Genomic DNA, 21,268 nt, shown 5'->3' on the forward strand with positions numbered 1-21,268 from the left:
AACTATTCCCTAAAACTTAGTCCCTCTGTGAATTTTAAAGTTTTTCTTTTTCTAAACATTATTCCATAAAAAGTGTGAGAATTAATATTCATACTTTTAGCCCATTTTTCTACTGAGCTGCTATTGATTTATATAATCAATCTGGGTATTAGAGATATTAATTTTTATTGTTATATGTGTAAGAAACATTTTCTCTGAATCTGTACTGTCATTTTTACTGTGATTTTCAATAAAGAAGTGTTTCCTTTTGAAACAGTGAAATCTCCTGGACACTCCGTTAACAACGCTTGCATTTCACACCATGCTTTCGAGGCCCCCCAATATCAGGACTACATTCCCCACGTGTCCTTCCAGGAATTTTGTGCTTTTATTTTTCTGTTTGGATTTGGATTCCTCTTGGATTTGCTCTGTGTCTCAGCTGAGATGGGACTGCCTTGCTGCAGGTGCCTGATTCTGTTGTTACGTCCTCTGCAGCAGGCCCTGTCTCCTGCTGGCTCAGACACCCCGTCCACAGGGTGCCGAGTTACACTGAGAAGGCTGCCAGGGCCCGGGTCCACTTCCTCCTTCTATTTATGTAGTCCAGAAGCAAGGCAGTGCTGTTTTAATTACTGTAGCTTTATGGTCTATTCTGACAGCTGTCTGGGAAATCACCACTCATTCTTCTTCCTTTATATTTTGCTTTTAAATTTTTAATGGCTATAAAAATTTTTAAATATTGTAAAGACATCCTCCCAAAATTTAATGGCTACACTTGCCTATACATTTTTGATGAGAATTTTGAGAAAACTTGGCAAGATAAAAGTAATTATTTATTTTAATTGGAATATAATTAAATCCATAGGTTGATTTTTAGAGACCTGAAGTTATAAGTATTCTCAATCAAGAAACCTGTTATAGCTCTCCATTTGTTTACAACTTATGGGTAGGAGGCTTTTTCTTTTTTGAGATAGGGTTTCGCTCTTGTTGCCCAGGCTGTAGTGCAATGGTATAATCTCAGCACATTGCAACCTCCACCTCCCAGGTTCAAGTGATTCTCCTGCCTCAGACTCCTAAGTGTTGGGATTACAGGCATGAGCCACCATGCCCAGCTAAGTTTTTGTATTTTTAGTAGAGACTGGGTTTCGCCATGTTGTCCAGGCAACTCCCGACCTCAAGTGATCCAGCCGCCTTGGCCTCCCGAAGTGCTGGGGTTATAGGCGTGAGCCACCGTGCCTGGCTGCCCATAGAATTCTATAATTTAAAAATTATAAATGGGAAATGTTGTCACGTGATATTTTCTCTACATGGTGTCCAGAAAATCCGTTGATTTATAATGTATCTTTACTCAGCTTTTGTTCTAGTTGTTGCATTTCTTCCTTGTAAATATTTTGAACTGTATTTACTTTTTAGTTTGTCCCAATGCTATCATTCAAAACAGTGTTTAATAAGACAGGTAGTAGCTGCTTCTCCTAATGTTTCACTTCTATGTGACATTTATTATCACTTCCCGAGGGATATTCTTCAGAAGTTAGATATTAATAGCTTTTCAAGTATTTCTTTTTTTCTAACATGCATGAATGCGGAACTGTAAGTTTTTGAACTTTGTTGAATTTTACCAGCTTTTGGAGCTAATACTTGAGTAGTCATAGGTTTCATCATTTGTGAAATTCCAGAATTACATAAATAGACTAGCTGCTATCTTCCTGCCTTGCTGGAATAAACCATACTTGAACTCAGTGCCTGGCACATAGTAGTTGCTCAATAAATATCGGTTGTGTAAAATGAATGAAGGGGCAAGAACATGGAGAAAACCACCTCTGTGGTTCAGGCATGAAGGGCCTGCTGCAACGGAGGTGTAGGGGCACTGAGAAAACCCTCCCTGGGGCCGGGCGCGGAGGCTCACAGCTGTAATCCCAGCACTTTGGGAGGCGGAGGCGGGGGGATCACGAGCTCAGGAGTTTGAGACCATCCTGGCCAACATGGTGAAACCCTGTCTCTAATAAAATACAAAAAAATTAGCCAGGCGTGGTGACGCACACCTGTAGTCCCAGCTACTTGGGAGGCTGAGGGAGGACGATGGCATGAACCTGGGAGGTGGAGCTTGCAGTGAGCTGAGATCACGCCACTGCACTCCAGCCTGGGTGACAGAGCGAGACTCTGTCTCAAAAAGGAAAGGAAAGGAAACGAGAGGAGAGGAGAGAGGAGAGGAGAGAGGAGAGGAGAGGAGAGGAGAGGAGAGGAGAGGAGAGGAGAGAAAACCCTCCCTGGTACCCAGTCCCGGGCTGCAGCACCAGGTAAGGTGAGCTTGCCCAGGAGGCCTCACTGTCTCTGACGCCCTGAGGTAATGGCGGCCATACCTCACCCTGATCCGGCCCACCCATGGTCCAGGCTGGCACAGATCCCACACTGATACCTGGAAGAAGGTGACCCAAACCCATCTGGGGCATAAAAGCTACCTGCCTCTGTCTCTATTATTCTCTGGACACGGTATCTGAAATCCAATTAAAATTTATGAGATAGCAAGAAAGGAAGGTAAAATGAACCATGGCCATGTGATAAAACAATTAATGGAATCCAACTTAGAGATGACTCCAATGTTGACACTGTTGTACAGGGACTTTAAAATAACTGACAGGCTGGGCATGGGGGCTCATGTCTGCAATCCCAGCACTCTGGGAGGCTGAGGTGGGCGGATCACAAGGTCAGGAGTTCGAGACCAGCCTGGCCAACATGGTGAAACCCCATCTCTACTAAAAATACAAAAATTTGCTGGGCATGGTGGCAGATGCCTGTGGTCCCAGCTACTTGGGAGGCTGAAGCAAGAGAATCACTTGAACCCAGGAAGCAGAGCTTGCAGTGAGCTGAGATTACACCACTGTACTCCAGCCTGGGTGACAGAGCTAGACTCCGTCTCAAAAATAGATAAATAAATAAAAATAACTGTAATGGGTATGTTTAGGCAACATGCATTAACAGGTGAGGAATTTCAACAGATAAATGAAAACCGAAAAAAACTAGAAAACTATTTTTATTTTTATTTTTTATTTATTTATTTTTGAGATGGAATCCTTCACTGTCACCCAGGCTGGAGTGCAATGGTATGATCTTGGCTCACTGCAACCTCCGCCTCCCGTGTTCAAGTGATTCTCCTGCCTCAGCCTCCCCAGTAGCTGGGATTACAGGTGTGTGCCACCATGCCCAGCTACGTTTTGTATTTTTAATAGAGACAGGGTTTCACCATGTTGGTCAGGCTGGTCTTGAACTCCTGACCTCAGGTAATCCACTCACTTCAGCCTCCCAAAGTGCTGCAATTATAGTCCCAGCTACTTTGGAGGCTGAGGCAGGAGGATCTCTTGAGCCCAGGAGTTAGAGGCTGCAGTGAACTGTGCCACAGTTCACAGAACCACACTGCACTCCAGCCTGGGCAACAGAGCATGGTCCTGTCTCAAAAATAACAAAAGTCAAATGGAAATAGCCTCTCCACCACCCCCCCCCCAATATCAACATTCTTGTGACAGGCTAATTAACACACTGGACAGAACTAAGGAAAGAATCCGTAAACTGGGAGACAGGTGAGTAGAAATCATCCACAACGAACACAAAGAGAAAAAAGAGAAAGAGCGATAACTAAATCAAGCATCCAAGACCTTTAAAACACTTCAACGCACTCTTGTGAATGTCCACTTATGATCCTAAGAGAGATCGTGGAAGAAAAACTGTTTGGAGAGATGATGGCTGAGAGCCTCCCAAAGTTAGTCAAAGACAAAAAAAAAAAAAAAAAAAATCACAGATTTGAGAATTTTGAAGAGCCGTAAGCAGAATAAACACAAACACTCCTGTTAGAACTAATAAAAAAATCCAGCAAAGGTGCAGAGTACAGTATTGACACACAAAAATCCATTGAATTTCTATACATTTGTAATAGACAATCTGAAAATGAAATTAAGAAAATTTTAATTAATAATATAATAAAATAAAGAAGCATATATGTAACCAAAGAAGTAAAAGAGTTAAATGCTAAAACCCCCAAATCCTGCTGAGAGGAAGTAAAGAAAACATCAGCAACTGGGGAGAATGTCCCTGTTTGCGGGCCAGAGGTACAATCATGTTAACACAGCAATTTGTAAATCCAGTATAATCCCTGTCAAAATCCAGCAGGCATCTGTGCAAATTTTGACAAATGGATCCTAATATTTACACAGGAAAATGAAAGATAAGCCACAGATTAGGAGAAAATATTGACAAATCATATGGCTGATAAAAGATTGTATCCAGAATAGAAAAAAGAACTAAAAACTTAAGACAAAAATAACTTAAAAATCCCGGTATGGATAAAACAACTTTTTAAAAGAACAAAATTTAGTAACCAAGACCATCTCATGCTGGCTTCATTATAGACACACAGACCAATGAAACAGGATCAAAAGTCCAGGAAAAAAAAAAAAAAACCCTTTTATGTAGATTGTCAATTGATTTTTGATAAAGGCAGAAACAGAAGTCAATGGGGGGACAGATAGTCTTGCCCACAAATAGTGCTGGGAAATAGTGCTGGGACATCTGGATAGCCGCATGAGAAAGAATACGTTTGGAACCCTACCTCATATCCACCACAAGAATGAACACAAAGAGGGCTAAATGAAAACCGGAAACTAACACTTGTAGAAAGCATGGGGGAAAGTCAAGGAAACTGTGGGCCAGGTGCGATTCCTTAGCCATGATGTCAAAAAGAAGATCATACAATAAAACATTGATAGGGTGAACTTCATCAAATTCTTTTTTCAAATGTGTGCTTTAAAAGACACTAACAAGAAATCAGAAGATAAGCTGCAGCTCAGGAGGATGCATTTGCAAATCATATCACTAATGAAAGATCGCCCCCAGAATGGAAAAGGAACTCAAGAATTAATGACAAAAACCACGCCGTTGGAAACAGGGAAAACATCTGCACAGATCTCCCATTTCATAATTTGTGAGAAACGTATTGAGTGCTATACACCTCCCAGTAACAACTGCTTTACTCTGCCCTGGTCCTTCTAATGTGCACTGTTTTTATTAACACTACTTTTTAATAATTATGGTTATGTCTGTAACCCAACATTTATGGTAATAGGCTCTTTGGTTTCCAAACACACAATATTTGCACTATCCCTTTTGTGACTTAATTTCTAATTTTTTTTTGCCCTGTGGTTGGAAGACATATTTCTGTATGGTGATCATTTGACTATCAGAAAACTGCACTGTGGCTTAATGTGTTAATCAATTTGTAGCCTTCTTTAAATCCACGTACAATTGGCTTGTGTTTTCCCTTCCTGTTATTGTCAACTATTCTGTGTCTCTCGCAGGTAACACTGTTGAATTCCATCCACACTCTTGTGTCTTTTAATTGGTAAATTTAATGTATTTGTTCTTCTGATAACCTGTTGTATCAGGATTCCAAAGCCCTGCGGTCTTAAATTAGGTTTCCTATTTTGCAGTAGTCCTTTTTCTTTCTTATTATTTTCATGTCCATGTTCCCTTCCCAGGGCTGGTCCTTTAAGGAGCTGCCAAATTAAGACCTTGTTGTCCCAGGACAAGCTCCATTGCGGAGGCCGCGGAGGCCACCAGGAAGTCAGATCCGAGGGACAGTGCATCCTGCTCCCCGGGGACCAGGCCAGGTGCGAGGGGTGCCCTGGCTGAAACTCAGTGCCTTGGTGTTTTTGGAACCTACTTGGGGAAGACAAATCTGGGAACCCTGTCCTCCTAGTCCTGAGCGTTTTCTGTCTCGGAAGAGGTGGTGGTTGAAGTTTACTTCGGGAGTTGTCTGTTGTTTTCACTTTGGGGGACTCTGGAGCTTTTAGTTGCACAAACAAAGAAGTGCCTGCAAGTTTCCTAAATGCAAATGTCTCAGAAGGAGAATGTGTGCGTGTGTGTGTGTGTGTCGTGTTGTACGTGGGTGCCCCCCGCTGCCCTCCTCTCAGTCCTCATCAGTGCCTGACGAGCTCTGGACAGCACACTGAGGGATCCAGGCTGGTGCCTCGGGGCTGAGATTTAGGAAGATCATGTCTCCTCCCTCCCACTGAGGTCTTTGCCTGGGACCTCACTCCCTAGCCGAGGAGCAGCCTTTTTCCAGGACAACCAAAAGTGGAAAGGCCCTCCTTGGGACAATTACTCCAGAACTCAGGCGGTGGGTTTCACCCTGTCCAGGTGGCAGCTGCCTGCCCAGCTGCTGAGTACCCCACAGCGTGCAGAGGCCGTGCTGTCCCGTGGCTGCTCTGCACACATGATTTCAGAAAATCCATAAAATTGATTAATCTTTACCCCGTCTAATCACTAAAGAGAGACACGGCACAAATTAGCAAAATTAGGAATGAAAGAAATTCTATAGATATGTAAAAGGATAAAGGGGACTATTCAGAACATTCAGGTCAATAAATCTGACAACTTAGATGTGATGGATACATTTTTTGAAAGACACGAATTATTAAAGTCACTAAAAAAATAGATAAACCAAATAGCCCTGTATTTGTTAAGAAAATTAAACTTGTAGTTAAGAAACTTCCGACAAAGGAAATGACAGGTCAAATTGTTTCACTGGTAAATTTCAACCAGCAGTCAACAAATAGAGAATCCTGACTCTGTACAATCTTTTCCAGGAAACCAAAGACCACAGAACATTTCCTAACACATTCTAGGAGGCTTATCCTGATACCAAAACCAAACAAAGATACGGCAAGAGAACTACAGGCCGATACCCCCCAGGAACACAGAGGCAAACATTCAGCAAACTGGATACAGTAGTGTGTAAAATGATAATATATTATGACAACGTGGAGTTTATCCCAGGAACGCAAGATCAACTGAATATTTGAAAAATCGGTGCATTTCTCCACATTCACAAGCTTAAAAAGAAAAGCCATATGATCATCTCAATAGATACAGAAAAAAATCTGATATCCATTATGCATTTATAATAAAAACTCAAGCCAAAGGAGAGCACAAGGGAACGTTCCCAATCTGATAAAGGGGCATCTCCAAAACAGATACAGCAGACATCATGCTTCCTAGCGGAAGATTGCCTGCTTTCCCCCAAGAGAAGGAACCAGCAGTAGTGCCTACTCAAAGTGTCTCTATTTGGTTGGTGCAGTGAGGCACGGAAAGGAAAAAAAAAAACACACACACACACACACATAGATTGCAGGGGAAGAAGTAACACAGGGCCATGGCCATCCCTGTAGAAAATCTAACAGAATCTTCCAGAAAGCTACTAGAACTAGTAAGTGACTTAAGCAAAATGGTAGGCTGAAAGATCAGCATACAAAATCAGTAGTCAGTAATAAAGGGATAATTAACCCCGTTTTAAAAATGATAGACATGTCTCCAAAGAAGAGATACAAATGGCAAATAGCGCAGGAAAGGGTGTGGCATGTCACTACTCATCAGGGAAGCACAGAACAAACTCACAGTGAGGCATCGTTCCACACTGTCTCTGGAACAGCGTCAGTGAGGCCGATGATCCGTGTTAGTGAGGACGTGGATGAGTTCGAACACTCCTATGTTGTTGGCGGGAACACAACATGATTTAATCGCCTTGGAGAATAGTTTGGCAGTTCCTCAAAATGTTAAACATAAATTTATCCTATGATTTAGCAATTCTACTCCACCCAAGAAAAATGAAAACGTGTCCACCCAAAAACGTGTACACAAATGTCCACAATGGTATTGTTCTAACAGCCACATGGTAGGGCAGCCCATGTGTCCCAGCACCAATAAATGGATTCACAAAATACAGACTAGCCACACAATGGGGTATTTCTCAGCTATAAAAAGAAATTAAGTTCTGGTCACCATGACATGCATGAACCTCGAAACCTCGCCCTGAGAGAAAGAGGCCAGACACAGAAGGATGAACACAGCAGAACTCGATTTGTATTCAGCAGAGGCAAAGCCGCAGAGCGAGGCGAGATCAGTGGTGACCAAGGCCGGCGGAGGAGCTCAGCGGGAGGAGTAGGGAGTGACTGCAATGGGTACGGCTTCTTTGGGGTGATAAAAATGTTCTAGAATTACATTGTGATGATGGTTAGAGCATTGGACAACTCTGTGAATATACTAAAAACCACCAAATTGCGTACTTTGAGAGGGTGAAGTGTGTGATACGTGAATTTTATCTCCATGAGGCCACTAAAAATCAATTGCATTTCTGTATTACAGCAGAAATTGAACTCAAATGTCATTTAAAATTACAGAGAAAACATGAATCCTTACGAATAAATCTCACAAAAGATGTACAAGGTATGCTAAGGGCACGGCTGGGAGAAAGTCAAGGTGAATGAAATAAATGGAGGCCACACCACATTCAAGGGCCAAACTCTTGATTGACGGGATGCCACATCTTCCCACATGGGTTGATGAATTCAGTACAATTGCAATCAGAATCTCAGTACTTTTTTCTCTTAACAGAAATTACCATGTTGCGTACAAAAAATATAAGGAAATGCAGAGGACCTAGAATAACCAAAAGAATCTTGAAAAAGAGAAAAATGTTGGAAGACTAAAGACGTGTGATTTCAAGACTCGCCGTAAAACTACAGTCATGAGGACAGAAGGGGATTGGTGTCAAGAGAGAAAAACAGGTCAGCAGAACAAAATATACAATATGAGGAGGGGATTTTAAACCATGCAACCACTTTGAAAAACAGTTTAGTGGTTTCTTAAATGACCAATTCTACACCTAGGTATTTAGCAAGAGAAATGAAACCTTTTGGCCGTACAAAAACTTGTCCATGAATGCTCACAGCAGCCATGGGTGAAGTCTCCCAGGTTTGCTTCTGGATGGGATGAAGGCACTGAGAAAGTCCTCTCTCTCTCTTTCTCTGTTTCTGTCTTTCTCTCTGTCTGCCTCTCTAGACAAGCCTGGCTTTCCAGCTCACTGTCTTGTTGCAAGATTCTATTTTGAATATCAAAAAATGAATGTCAGCTCTCTTGTGATGATTAATTTTATGTGTCAATTTGGAAAGTGTTTTTAGATGAGATTAACTCTTTTTTTTTTTGACATGGAGTCTGGCTGTGTTGCCCAGGCTGGAGTGCAGTGGTGTGATCTCGGCTCCCTGCAGCCTCCACCTCTACCTCCTGGGTTCAAGTGATTCTTGTGCCTCAGCCTCCCAAGTAGCTGGTGTTACAGGCATGTGCCACCGCGCCCGGCTAATTTTTTGTGTTTTTAGTAGAGACGGGGTTTCCCCATGTTGGCCAGGCTGGTCTCAAACTCCTGACCTCAGGTGACCCGCCTGCCTCGACCTCCCAAAGTGTTGGGATTATAGGCGTGAGCCACCACGCCTGGCCCTGAGGTTAACTTTTAAATGGATGAACTTAGGGTGAAGCATGTTGCCTTCTGTAATATGGGTGGCCTCCTCCGAGCAGTTAAAGTCTTGAATACAAGGGAAAGCCAACCTTCCCAAGCAAGAGAGACTCTCCAGCAGACGGCCTTGGGCTTCATCTGCTCCACAGGCTCCCCTGGGTCTGCAGCCGGCCAACCCACACTGCCCACACTGCCCACACTGCCCACACTGCCCACGCTACCCACACTGCCCACGCTACCCACACTGCCCACACTGCCCACGCTACCCACACTGCCCACGCTGCCCACGCTGCCCACACTGCCCACACTGCCCACGCTACCCACACTGCCCATGCTACCCACACTGCCCACACTGCCCACGCTACCCACACTGCCCATGCTACCCACACTACCCACACTGCCCACGCTACCCACACTGCCCACACTGCCCACGCCCCACACTGCCCATGCTACCCACACTACCCACACTGCCCACGCTACCCACACTGCCCACACTGCCCACTGCCCACGCTACCCACGCTACCCACACACTGCCCACGCTACCCACACTGCCCACACTGCCCACGCTACCCACACTGCCCACGCTACCCACACTGCCCACACTGCCCACGCTACCCACACTGCCCACGCTACCCACACTGCCCACACTGCCCATGCTACCTACACTGCCCACACTGCCCACGCTAGCCACACTGCCCACGCTACCCACACTGCCCACACTGCCCACACTGCCCACGCTACCCACGCTACCCACACTGCCCACGCTACCCACACTGCCCACACTGCCCACGCTAGCCACACTGCCCACGTTACCCACACTGCCCACACTGCCCACGCTACCCACACTGCCCACGTTACCCACACTGCCCACACTGCCCACGCTACCCACACTGCCCACGCTACCCACACTGCCCACACTGCAGATGCTGGACTCACTGCCTCCATTACCCCATGAGTCCCCACCTTGTAATAAATCTCCTTTTCACTCTATGCACCTCCTGGAGACCCTGACACAGCTACTGTGATCCCAGGGAAAGGGAACCTCAGAGAAAGGAGCCCTGTGTCCACTGGACTTTCTCTCCAGGGGTTTGCTGACACCTCCACTGTGCATGGCTGGGGTTGAGAAACCAGGCAGAAAACAGCTGCTCTGAGGCCAGAATTACAGGTAGAGAGTTCAGCATCCTCCCCGTGGAGGGGAAACGTGGAACATGAGGCCTTCCAACAAGAGGCCCTGGCGTCAGCACAGACCACGAGAGGGCTGGGCTCGGGATCAGCGCAACCAAAGGCCCCTGCCTGCGTGGAGGCGCGTGATCCAATGTTCTTTCCTTGCTGGCAGCAGAAAATGTTACTGGCTCCAAAGGGAGATGACAACATCCTGCCTCTCTGCTGATGTACGTGCACAGCATCCAATGCACCCAGGACCTCTCAGGGCGCCAGACCCTGGCTCTGTGCTTCAGCCGCGTGACTTGGGCAAGCTTCTCATTTCTCGCGCCTCAGTCTCCTCTCACCTCCCAGGGTTGTCATGAGGCGTGCTGGGCACACGCAGCTCATGGAGAAGGGAGCACCCTCACTTCCCTCCTTGCACCCTCACTTCCCTCCTTCCCTCTCCGGCAGGCGGGCTGATTGTGGAGACGTCTCCTGGGCAGCATGTGTCAGCCGGGATTTCATGCCGACATTGAGAATTCGCGTCCGTTCTTGCGGGTATCAAGTCACTGCAGGACAAAGCCCCGTAGGCAGAGGAGGCTGTCGCCTGTTCCCCAGGGCTCCACATCTGTGGCTGCCGGTCCCCCACAACCCTGAGAGTTAATAATCCATGCCTGACCTAGGGCAATGGAACGAGGTCTTATCAGGAAAAGCAGGCAGGTCCTCTGCCTTCCTAAAAATTACTGTTTTATCATCAAACTATGAACATGATAGTTTTTAAATCTCAACGCTGGAGATCCCAGGAAAACATTCTCTCAGGGGCAACGTGGAAATGGCTGCGCTTTGCGCAGGGGTGATCCGGCCCACACTGTCAATCTGGTGAACTCCCTCGCTCTACAAAGCCCACCTCGAATCCCCCTGCTCTCTGCACAGAAAGCCACAAATAAATTGCTTCCTGCAATAAAGAGCCTGACTCTGTTTTTATGATGTTTGATGGCTCACTGCTTTGACGCCTCACCCATCCCTCTTCCCGTGTGCTCCACAGCAGGGCAGGTGCCTTTGGTGCCAGTGAAAGGCTCAAGCTCTGCAGCCTCCTGCCCATGTGAGGCCATCACCCCATCCCCGAGGCATAATAACAGCCCCACGCCAGCTCCCTTCCTGAAACCACCTGCACCCCGTGGATGCCGAGCTAGGTAAGCACCAGACCCTTTCATCTCTTCCTGGTGTGTGGGGCATCATCAGGGTTGATGGAGAAACCACCTTTGGGGGGGGGTCCCTCCTCTTTTCCCAGAGTGACCACAGCAACTCCACTATTTCTTCTTTTCTTTCTTTTTTATTTATTTGTTTTTTTGAGATGGAGTCTCGCTCTGTTGCCCAGGCTGGAGTTCAGTGGTGCCATCTCTGCTCACTGCAGCCTCTGCCTCCTGGGCTCAAGTGATCCTCCCACGTCAGCCTCCCAAGCAGCTGGAACTACAGGCACCCACCACCACGCCCAGCTAATTTTTGTGTTTTCAGTAGAGATGGGGTTTCATCATGTTGCCCAGGCTGGTCTCGAACTCCTGACCTCAAGTGATCTGCCTGCCTCGACCACGCAAAGTGCCGGGATTACAGGTGTGAGCCGCCGCGCCCGGCCCGCACTCCCTTATTTCTGATCCAACTGCATTGTCATACAAAAATCACACCTTGATCATGTTTACAGACTCATTTGTACACATGGATACATGTCTCTGATTCTATGCACTGCAATAGTCATTGCATTTAAAAAGAGGCAGATGCACGTCTCCCAGCTCCTTGGAAGACGCAGCCTCTGAGGGCTCCATGGTTTCCACCTGAAAGGCCGATGGCTGCTTTGCAGAGACCCAGCCCTGAGACTCATACCTTTCTATTCTGAAGAGAGAACATTTCTGCACAAGAACCTGGGTCAGGGTTCATGTGTCTGTCCCTTGCATTCTGCAAAGGACTGGATCATAAATGCTGCAGCTCTGGGGGCCACCCAGGTCCTCTGGAAGGAACTTGTCCCTGCTGTCGTGGGGGGATGCAGCTGCATATGGCCTGTGGACGTGCTCCAGGAAGGCGCCTGCGGGGGTGGCTGTGAACTCCTGCTGTCCCCAGCACATTCCCTGTTGACACATCCTGGCTGGGAGATGTCTCCACAATCAGCCTGCATGCTCCAAAATGAGGGGGAGAGGGGAAGGAGGGAGGTGAGGGGGCGAGGAGGAAGCCATTACTTTTCTATGAGCTGCATGTGCCCAGCAGGCCTTGTGACAGCCCTGTGAGGTCGTGCACATGAGAAGAGACTGAGGCGGAAGAAATGAGAAATAAAAACTGAACGTGAGTTCAATTCATCTGGCGTTTCCTTCAGTACAAAATGTGAATTTCATATCAGTATTTTGCGCAACCAAGTACAATTTGTCCTATGACTTTTCTTCAGCCACTGAACTGTGTAAACTGATTCACAGCCTCTGGGTTGCACCACCACAGGGGCCAGCAGGTCTGGGTCCCCCGAGCCATCTGCAGAGAGGGGGTGCAGCTAGGCCGGCCCAGCATGTTCCCTGCAATCAAGTCTCTAGAGGGGGTGACAGACACGGAGCCTGAAAAGCGGTTCCATAGTGTTCTCGGCTTCTCAGCACTGAGGGATGAGCCCACACACCCATCACGAAATAGCCAGTGACCCGACCCACACTGTCCAGAGGATGGGGCCACAGAGGATTCCCACGGGGGAGACACTGACCTGGACAAGGGAGGGCAAGGGACAGAAGCTCCCAAGATCCAAGGTAGGGCCCTGCAGGCAAAATGGCCAAGAGCCCCCTTGCACCCCAAATGGGCCCTGAGGTCCAGGGCTGCAGGAGCCGAGTGGGGAGCCCGGCCAGCTGGAGGGACAGACACCAGCACTCACTGCCTATGTCACTGCCCTCAGTACTGCCCACAAGAGGGTGGCCCACTGGGTCCCACCACCCCAAATCCCAATGCCAGAGCCAGGCCCAGCTCTGCCGACCCCGCCACCCCGTGCGGCACCCAGGCCACGCTGGTGCAAGGCCATGGCTAATCCGTTCTCAGAGGAAGCTGAGGAGGCAGCCCTGCCCTCGATGTTTCCCAAGCCCCCTTATCCCAGCAGATTCCTCTCGGGGAAGATAAGCTCCCAGCTTAGCCAGGGCGGGTGGGAAGTCAGAGCTGCTTCCTTAATTGGCATTTTCCAGTTGAGAGCACATTCTCTACCTTTTTCACTTGGATCAGCTAATTGCCAAATGTTTTCATTTTTGAGAAGAAGTGAAATTGCAGAGATGTGGGATTTAGGGAAGGAATGCAAGGATCAATTCTGCCTAATTGCGAAATGTCTCAGCGGTCACCGTGACGGGTCCCAGAGTCGGCCGTGTGGACCCCGGGGCCTCCCGGGCGGTGGGGCCCCGGGGCTGTGATGCAGATGTTTACCTGATGTCGTGGCCTGAATCTGGTTTACATTGGAAATCAGACTGTTTACAGGCCAGCACATCTGCCTCTTCCTCTGGCTCTCCTTCATTTTGCTGTAATGTTCTGCAGGTCTCGCTGGGGTCTCTGTGGGAATATCTGTGACACGGAGTGAGCTAGGCCAGCCAAGGGCGGCCCCATCTGGGGACGGCAGCTCACGGCCTGGCCCCGGGTGGGCAGCCTGGGCCTGGGTTAGCGGTGGAGATGGGGGAGGGTCTGGGGCCCCTGGGCGAGTGGTGGGGTACACAGGCCGTCAGCCCTGCTGCAGGGTTCCTGTGGAGGACAGGGAGCCTTCTCCATCCCTGAAAACCATCGCGGGGACAGTGGAGTCATCAGGATGCTGGGACCCTCTAGTGTGTTCTGGAAGCAGAGGCTGGGCGTGGGCACAGGAACCTGTGATTGTCCCCAGACACCGAGAGGCCCACAGGGCCCCAGGTGCTCAGACCCCGGCTACAGATCGGGGACCCAGTCGTGTGTCAGGGAAGGAGAGGAGCAGGGGCCACAGACAGTGGTCCAGGAGGGCAGGGGGTCCAGGAGGGCAGGGGGTCCAGGAGGGCAGAGTCACAGCAGGATGGGTGGTCCCGCTACAGGGGACTTCACCCCAGCAGCCCCTGCACTGCCCCTCTGACAGCCTCCACCTTTGACCCGCCAGACCAATGGGCTGCTGTGGCGGCTCTCAAGGCTGCGGCCCCAGCCGTGGGGGCTGCGGCTGCTGGGGTCTGAGACCCTGCTGTTCTTTGTGGAGACACTGATGTCCTTCCCAGATCTCCTGGGCCCACCGTCAGCCTCCAGGCTGACCAGGCTGCCTGGGTCTCCTAGGACTCAACCCTGGGTTTCCTCCTCCAGGATACTGGATGGGAATCTGCAGCTGCCAACATCCACCTGCCGGCCTTCCCCTCTGCCCTGTCCCCTTGCTGCCACGGCCTCCTTTGTCCTCCCTGGAGATGCAGAGAGCAGCTCCATCCTCAGTTGCTTCTGAGTCCATGGGAGCTTCTGACCTCTTCCAAGCAGGGGCCCTGGGGGCTGCGTCTTGCCTGGTCCAGGCCTTCTTACCCTCACCTCCCTCTGGGCTCGGGGATCTGGGGCCACACAGCCCGGAGAGCCTGGGCTGCCCAGGACAGGCCACCCTCCTCCTGCTCCCAGGAGTGCCCACAGCCCTGTCAGTTTCCAAGGGTGTCTCCTTCAAGCAGCCTCGTCAGGCTGAGCCACCCCCTGTGCCCTCTCTCCTCCGGCAGCCACAATCCCTGCCCTTCCTCCCCACCTGCTCAGTCCTGCAAAGCCTCCCGCCAAGCCTGACACCTGGAGTTTCCGTCTCCCACACTCCAGGGGCCTCCTCCACATGTCGGTGACCTCTGACCTCTGTTTCAGACCCAGAGCCCCTGGGTGCGCCAGCATTGGGTCCGGATGGCGGCACCAGTGTTCCAGGCCTGGGGCACCGCACTCACTGCAGATCTGGCCTGAGACTCAGCATCCGGGCAGCCCCATGAGATCTAGTTTCTGAATGGCGTCGTCACCTGACTGGGCATACAGGCCACAGGCCCGGTGGTCCTTTGGGCACTGATCCCTCTCCCACCCCCGAATCCCGCCTGAGAGCAGCGTATCAGGCAGGCCCCGAGTATCGGACGCCTCCAAGTATCAGCCTCGATGTTCCTCTAATTCCAGCCCTGGCGTCTTCTCCCCCCCGGGACACCCTGCTGCTCCCTCGAGCTCTGCCCTCCATGGTGACTCCAGACATGCACGTTCAGCCTCTTCCCTCCGGGACCAGACTCCTCAGCAGCTCCCACTGCTCCCAACATGCCATCCAGCTCCTCAGGCCAGCAGCAAAGACAGGCACAGAATGGCTCCCGAACCCATCACTTGCTTCCTTCCTTCCTTCCTTCCTTCCTTCCTTCCTTCCTTCCTTCCTTCCTTCCTTCCTTCCTTCCTTCCTTCTTCCCTCCCTCCCCGCTCCCTCCCTCTCCCCTCCTTCCGTTCCTTCCTTTCTTCCTTACTTGTTTCTGTCCTCCCTCCCTCCCTCCCTCCCTCCCTTCCTTCTCTGCTCCCTCCCTCTCTCCCTCCTTCCCTCCTTCCTCCCTCCATCCATTTCGTCCTTCCTTCCTTCTTCCCTCCCTTCGTTCCTTCTTCCCTCCCTCCCTTCCTTCCTTCTTTCCTTCCTTCCTTCTTTCTCTGCTCCCTCTCTTCCTTCCTCCTCCTTCCTTCCCTCCTTCCTCCCTCCCCCCTCCCTCCCTTCCTGTCTATAGTCAAATGTGGGTACATGAGATTTCCCATCATCGCCATGGGAAGTGCACATTCCGTGGCAGTGAGAACATGCCCACGGCTATGCCGCTGTCACCACCATGCAGCTCCTGCACGTTTTCATCGGGCGAAACTGGAGCTCCGTCCTGACTAATCACTCACTCCCATCGGCCCCTGCCCCGGGCCCTGCTGACCACCATTCGGTCGTCCTTCTCTTGACTCTGACTCCTCTGGGGGCCTTCCCTCTGTGGGGTCACCGCGTTGGTCCTATTGGGACCAGCTGGCTTCACTGGGCATGAGGTTGTGAAGGTTGGTGTGTTGCTGCTTGTGTCAGAGCACACTCCTTTTCCAGGCTCGGTGAGACCCCGATGTGTGTGTCTGCCCCGTTCCACATCCCCTCACCTGCTGGCTGTTTCCACCTTTGGGCTATTGTGACTACACGGCTATGAGCACGGGTGTCTGAGTCCATTCTGTGTGGCCATAAAACAACCTCTGAGATGGGGTAATTCATAAAGCTCACGGTTCTGTCAGCTGAGAAGTTCAATGGCATGGCCCTTCTGCTTCTGCTGGCGGAGGTCAAAGGGGAAGCAGACATGGGAAGAGAGATAAAGCCCAGGGATGTGTTGGCTTCAGAACAAGCCCCGCTCATGGGAACAAATCCATTCCCATGGGAACTCACCCCGTATCACAAGAGGAGAGTCACTCCCCGCACCAGGCACTCCCCAGGGAGTCACTCCCACGACCTGCACGTCTCCCTCCCCTCAGGCCCCATCTCCCTGCGCTGCCACACTGGGGGTCCTGTTTCAACAAGAGTTTTGCTGGGAACAGAGGCACTAAGTACATCCGGGCTGTGGCAAGGGCTGTGCAAGTGTTTGAGTCTCTGCTTGGATTTCTTTTGGGGATAGATCTAGGAACGGAATGGCGGCTTCACAGGGTAATTTCATGTTTACCTGTGTCTGGAAGGCGCACACTGAGCTGGCCAGAGCAGGCTTGTGTTTTCCTCTGAACTCCTTCCTGCCTTCCAGAATGCAGATGAGAGGGCAGGTGCCCCAGCAGCCCTCGTCAACCACAAGGCATGGGTTCCTCACCTTAGGTTCAGGGAGCACAGAGACTGAGGGCCGTGGACTCCTGGTGAGACGGTGGCACCTCCATCGCAGGCCCGCAGACTCTGTATCCAGCCCTTCCAGAAAGGTGACAGAAATGAAAAGCCTGCCTTATGGAAGACAGGAAGACAGGGTTATTCAGAATTTTTGGTTCTGTGTGGTCTCCTTAGAATCATTAGTAGACTTTTTAAAATGAAAATGACCCATGTCCATGGTGAAAAGATGAGCCACAGCCTCCAGGGCAGCAGAGCCGAGAGCCACACGCTTCGCGTTTGTTTCTCGTTCCCCTATTTTCCCACATAGGCACGGACGCTTTCCCTGACAGCATCATCATCATGCAGCTCGGGTGGCTGACCCGCGTCCTCCTCACCACGTGCAATGGTTTGAGTCGAGGGTTCTCACGGCCTCGAGCCACGTGGTGGCCGTTCCTTGTGTTTCCTGTGAGAAATCTTCAACCAGCGCCACTCTCAGCCTCCACTCTCCAGCGCTTCTGTGGCTAGACCTGCATTCGGGGCTGCGGCTGCAAACACAGGAATAATTTACGGCTCTTGGGGCACTTTGCTGGGCTGCTTCCAGAAAAGTCGACCCCTCCCTGCAAACCAGCACTGCCCAGCATTCTTGTCCCGCCAGGCTGACTGCGAGGCTGCTGTGGCATTGTCACTTTGCTGGGAAAGGGCCCCTTATCTTTTGTTTCCCTTGCATTTCTTTCAATTCTACCATTGACCATTTTTCACACATGTGGTCATCATTGTATTTTGCCCCTGTTTTGTGAGGTTTGGTGTATTCTTAATTTTAACGTTTCCTGAGTTTTGAGGAGAGCATATTCTGTCATTGTATTTCACAGGTATTTTCCCCCGCTTGGATTTGTTTGGCCATTAGCTTGTTTTCTGCTATTTTACAATAGTTTGTTTTTCTTCCTTACAAAAGGATTCTGCTGAGGGTCCCCCAGGCTCACCATGCTTCGGGGTGTGAGGCAGCAGGGGCAGGCAGGTGTCCTTCCTTCTTTGAAGTGTGGGTTGGGGCAGGACAGCAGACCCTGGGGTCCCTGCTGAGGAGGGAAAGGATGGGATTAGGGCTGTTCTCTTCCTGGCCTCAGGAGCTCCCCCAGCTCCTTCTTGTGGCTGGAGCAGAAACCTCCTGATTGTCACGGAGAGTGAGTTTGCCCGTGGAGCCTTTCCTGTCCAGCTCACATAGAACAGGCTGTGAGGTCCCTGCACTGAGCAGCACGTGCCGGGCCAGGTCCCCACGACTTTTGGGAAAACCCAGGCCTGTGTTACAGGAAGCAAAGGTCTTTAGATGAAGGTTTTAAGAATCAAAATTAACCCGCACAATGGTGAGGTCACTTGGAGCCTGGATTCCGTGGGGTAAGACTGCCATAGCCAGGCAGGAATCCTGCTCCTTCCTTTTCCCTGTCCCCACCTGCCAGCCATGCCCTAGAGCAGGGGCACACTCGGACCCCAGCCCAGCGCCCACCCCCCTGCCTGCAGGCCTGCGAGGTCCCACAACCCCTTGGCATGCAGGGACGGCCCAGGGCCAGGTGTGGGCGAGGCTCAGGATTTCCTGGCACAGATGACTTCATGTTATGGCCTGGCAGCCTTGGGTGGTATCAGCAGATGCAGGAAACCACGGGCCCAGCACCCTGCCTGTCCCGGCTGTGGGTGCCAATGCTGAGTGAGTTCTGTGGCTGGTCACACAGGCGGCCCGGTGGGTGCAGGCCATCTCGGGGGACGACCTTGCCCTGCCTGGTCCCCGGGGAGGGGAGGGTCTCTGTACTGGCCACACTGTTTGCTGCGTGCTTTTTGTTTGCCAAGGGCTGCAATGTTTGTCATCTGCCGCCGTGTTGGCTGCCGGGTGAAGAATCGCTGGCCCTGTGTTGTCACCTGGGCCCACCATGACAAGGTCCCCACCCCTGCTGTGGGACTCAGGGGCAAAGTACCCTGCTGTTCACGCTGCAATTGACAAGGGCCCTGGTCTCTGAACCAGGAGCCTCTGAGCCCTGCCCCACAGGGGGTGAGCCCTGACTGGGAGCAACGTTCTATGGGGGGAGACAGCAGCTTCCTCACTTCCATGTACAGCCAGATGCCATGGGCTGTGGGGAGTGCGGCAGGGCTGTGGGGAGTGGGTCAGGGCTGTGGGGAGTGCGGCAGGGCTGTGGGGAGTGGAACAGGGCTGTGGGGAGTGCGGCAGGGCTGTGGGGAGTGGGACAGGGCTGTGGGGAGGGGACAGGACTGTGGGGAGTGTGACAGGGCTGTGGGGAGTGCGGCAGGGCTGTGGGGAGTGGGACAGGGCTGTGGGGAGTGGGACACGGCTGTGGGGAGTGTGACAGGGCTGTGGGGAGTGGGACAGGGCTGTGGGGACTGGGCAGGACTGTGGGGAGTGTGACAGGGCTGTGGGGAGTGGGACAGGGCTGTGGGGAGTGGGACAGGGCTGTGGGGTGTGGGTCAGGGCTGTGGGGAGTGCGGCAGGGCTGTGGGGAGTGGAACAGGGCTGTGGGGAGTGCGGCAGGGCTGTGGGGAGTGGGACAGGGCTGTGGGGAGTGTGACAGGGCTGTGGGGAGTGTGACAGGGCTGTGGGGAGTGGGACAGGGCTGTGGGGAGTGGGTCAGGGCTGTGGGGAGTGGGTCAGGGCTGTGGGGAGTGGGGCAGGGCTGTGGGGAGTGGGTCAGGGCTGTGGGGAGTGGGACAGGGCTGTGGGGAGTGGGGCAGGGCTGTGGGGAGTGGGGCAGGGCTGTGGGGAGTGGGACAGGGCTGTGGGGAGTGGGACAGGGCTGTGGGGAGTGGGACAGGGCTGTGGGGAGTGGGACAGGGCTGTGGGGAGTGGGACAGGGCTGTGGGGAGTGGGACAGGGCTGTGGGGAGTGGGTCAGGGCTGTGGGGAGTGGGTCAGGGCTGTGGGGAGTGGGACAGGGCTGTGGGGAGTGGGACAGGGCTGTGGGGAGTGGGACAGGGCTCTGAGGGAGCGGGTGGTCCTGTAGGGCATCAGGGAGTCTGTGCTCAGGCTGTGGGAGGTAGGGCTGGCAGGGGATCCTGGAGAAACACCTTTGGGGGCTCAGGTTTGGTGGAGCCCCCACTTCCACAGTGGCTCTGAGTGGGGCCTGGGCGGGTTTTCCTGGCAGCGGCTGAGGGTGGGTGGGCCTGTGGGCTGCTCAGACGTCAGCCAGCTCCATGTTGCCCATCTCGGCCTCCCCAGCCCAACCTCCCCCGGGCTTCTCAGGGCCCAGCTGTGCCCTGTCCCTGGCGCCCTTCCCTCCCCGGACACTGCTCACCCTGGCAAGGGCTCTGCCCTGGACACTCCCTGCTAGACCCTCAGATCTGATCCCAGCCCTTCCCATGTGACTCCCTGGGTGCTCCCAGATGACTGGGATGTGGGGAAGGATCAAAGAGCACTTTGGTTGTCTCTGTAACTCTTCTAGTGATTAGATAAGGGTTGGATTTAAGGATTACTTCTGCAACGCAAATAGATGAAAGGAACAAGCTAAATAACAAACTCTTCCCATTCCCAGAAAAAAGTCAGCTCTGGCACCGTTCCACGTGCCCTGTCCAGCACATCCCCCGAGCACAGGCACAGGCCCCTGGACCAGGCGTGGACCCCTCCTCATGCTTTGCAGCCCCTCACAGACGGCTCTGCGCCCCTGGGGCAGGACCACTCCCTCTTCTTATTCTTCTCTGTGTCACCTTCCCAGACTCTGCACACAGTCGGTGCTACATAAATGGTGGCTGCAAACAGGAGACGAGCAGCAGAGCAATGCCCCAGGGAACAAGAGGGGCGCTGTTGCCAAGGCCAGGGCCAGGGTGTCTGTCCTGAGGCCTGAGCCCCACACGACCCAGGGCCCCTGAGCCCCATGGCCCATCTCACTGCTGGGGTCGAACCCCCAGAGCCCCTGCAGCCACTGCCTCAGGAGGTCAGGTTGGGGTGCGGAGTGGGAGGGATGGGCGTTTCCAGGGAACCCCTGTGTAGGTGGGATCCGGAGGGCTTGACACCCTCGAGCTACCAGCCAGCTCCATGCCTAGGGC

The 21,268-nt window shown here is 51.8% G+C and overlaps 1 protein-coding gene, 1 long non-coding RNA gene and 1 pseudogene across 5 annotated transcripts; 2 read left to right on the forward strand and 1 right to left on the reverse strand.

The window, feature by feature from the left end:
• Window positions 1-7,651: 7,651 nt before the first annotated feature.
• On the forward strand, window positions 7,652-12,795 carry LOC126935887 (uncharacterized). The gene is made up of 4 exons (XR_007719328.1): window positions 7,652-7,982; window positions 8,416-8,588; window positions 10,925-11,646; window positions 11,808-12,795. It is a non-coding gene; the product is annotated as an uncharacterized LOC126935887 (long non-coding RNA).
• Window positions 8,595-11,205, forward strand: LOC126935855 (integumentary mucin A.1-like). Of its 4 annotated transcripts, XM_050757947.1 has the most exons (3): window positions 8,595-9,970; window positions 10,079-10,105; window positions 10,178-11,205. In XM_050757947.1, the coding sequence occupies exons 1-3, from the start codon at window positions 9,312-9,314 to the stop codon at window positions 10,263-10,265; spliced, it is 774 nt and encodes a 257-aa protein (XP_050613904.1). In that variant the 5' UTR covers window positions 8,595-9,311; the 3' UTR covers window positions 10,266-11,205. The 4 variants fall into 4 exon arrangements, with proteins under 4 accessions (XP_050613904.1, XP_050613903.1, XP_050613905.1 ...); XM_050757946.1 differs by lacking the exon at window positions 10,079-10,105 and having other exon boundaries at window positions 10,124-11,205; XM_050757948.1 differs by lacking the exon at window positions 10,079-10,105 and having other exon boundaries at window positions 10,169-11,205.
• Window positions 12,796-13,556: 761 nt separating the features above from the next.
• On the reverse strand, window positions 13,557-16,622 carry LOC126935733 (uncharacterized; annotated as a pseudogene).
• Window positions 16,623-21,268: the final 4,646 nt, after the last annotated feature.

This window comes from Macaca thibetana, chromosome 14 (genome assembly GCF_024542745.1).
Source record: "Macaca thibetana thibetana isolate TM-01 chromosome 14, ASM2454274v1, whole genome shotgun sequence".
Classification (NCBI taxonomy): Eukaryota; Metazoa; Chordata; class Mammalia; order Primates; family Cercopithecidae; genus Macaca; species Macaca thibetana.

Excerpts from the sequence above, each read along its gene's own strand:
- LOC126935855 (XM_050757946.1), top strand. The coding sequence starts at position 9,312 with ATGGATGAACTTAGGGTGAAGCATGTTGCCTTCTGTAATATGGGTGGC. Across the intron at positions 9,971-10,123 it reads GCCCACACTGCCCATGCTAC|CCACACTGCCCACACTGCCC; the intron begins CTACACTGCCCA and ends TGCCCACGTTAC.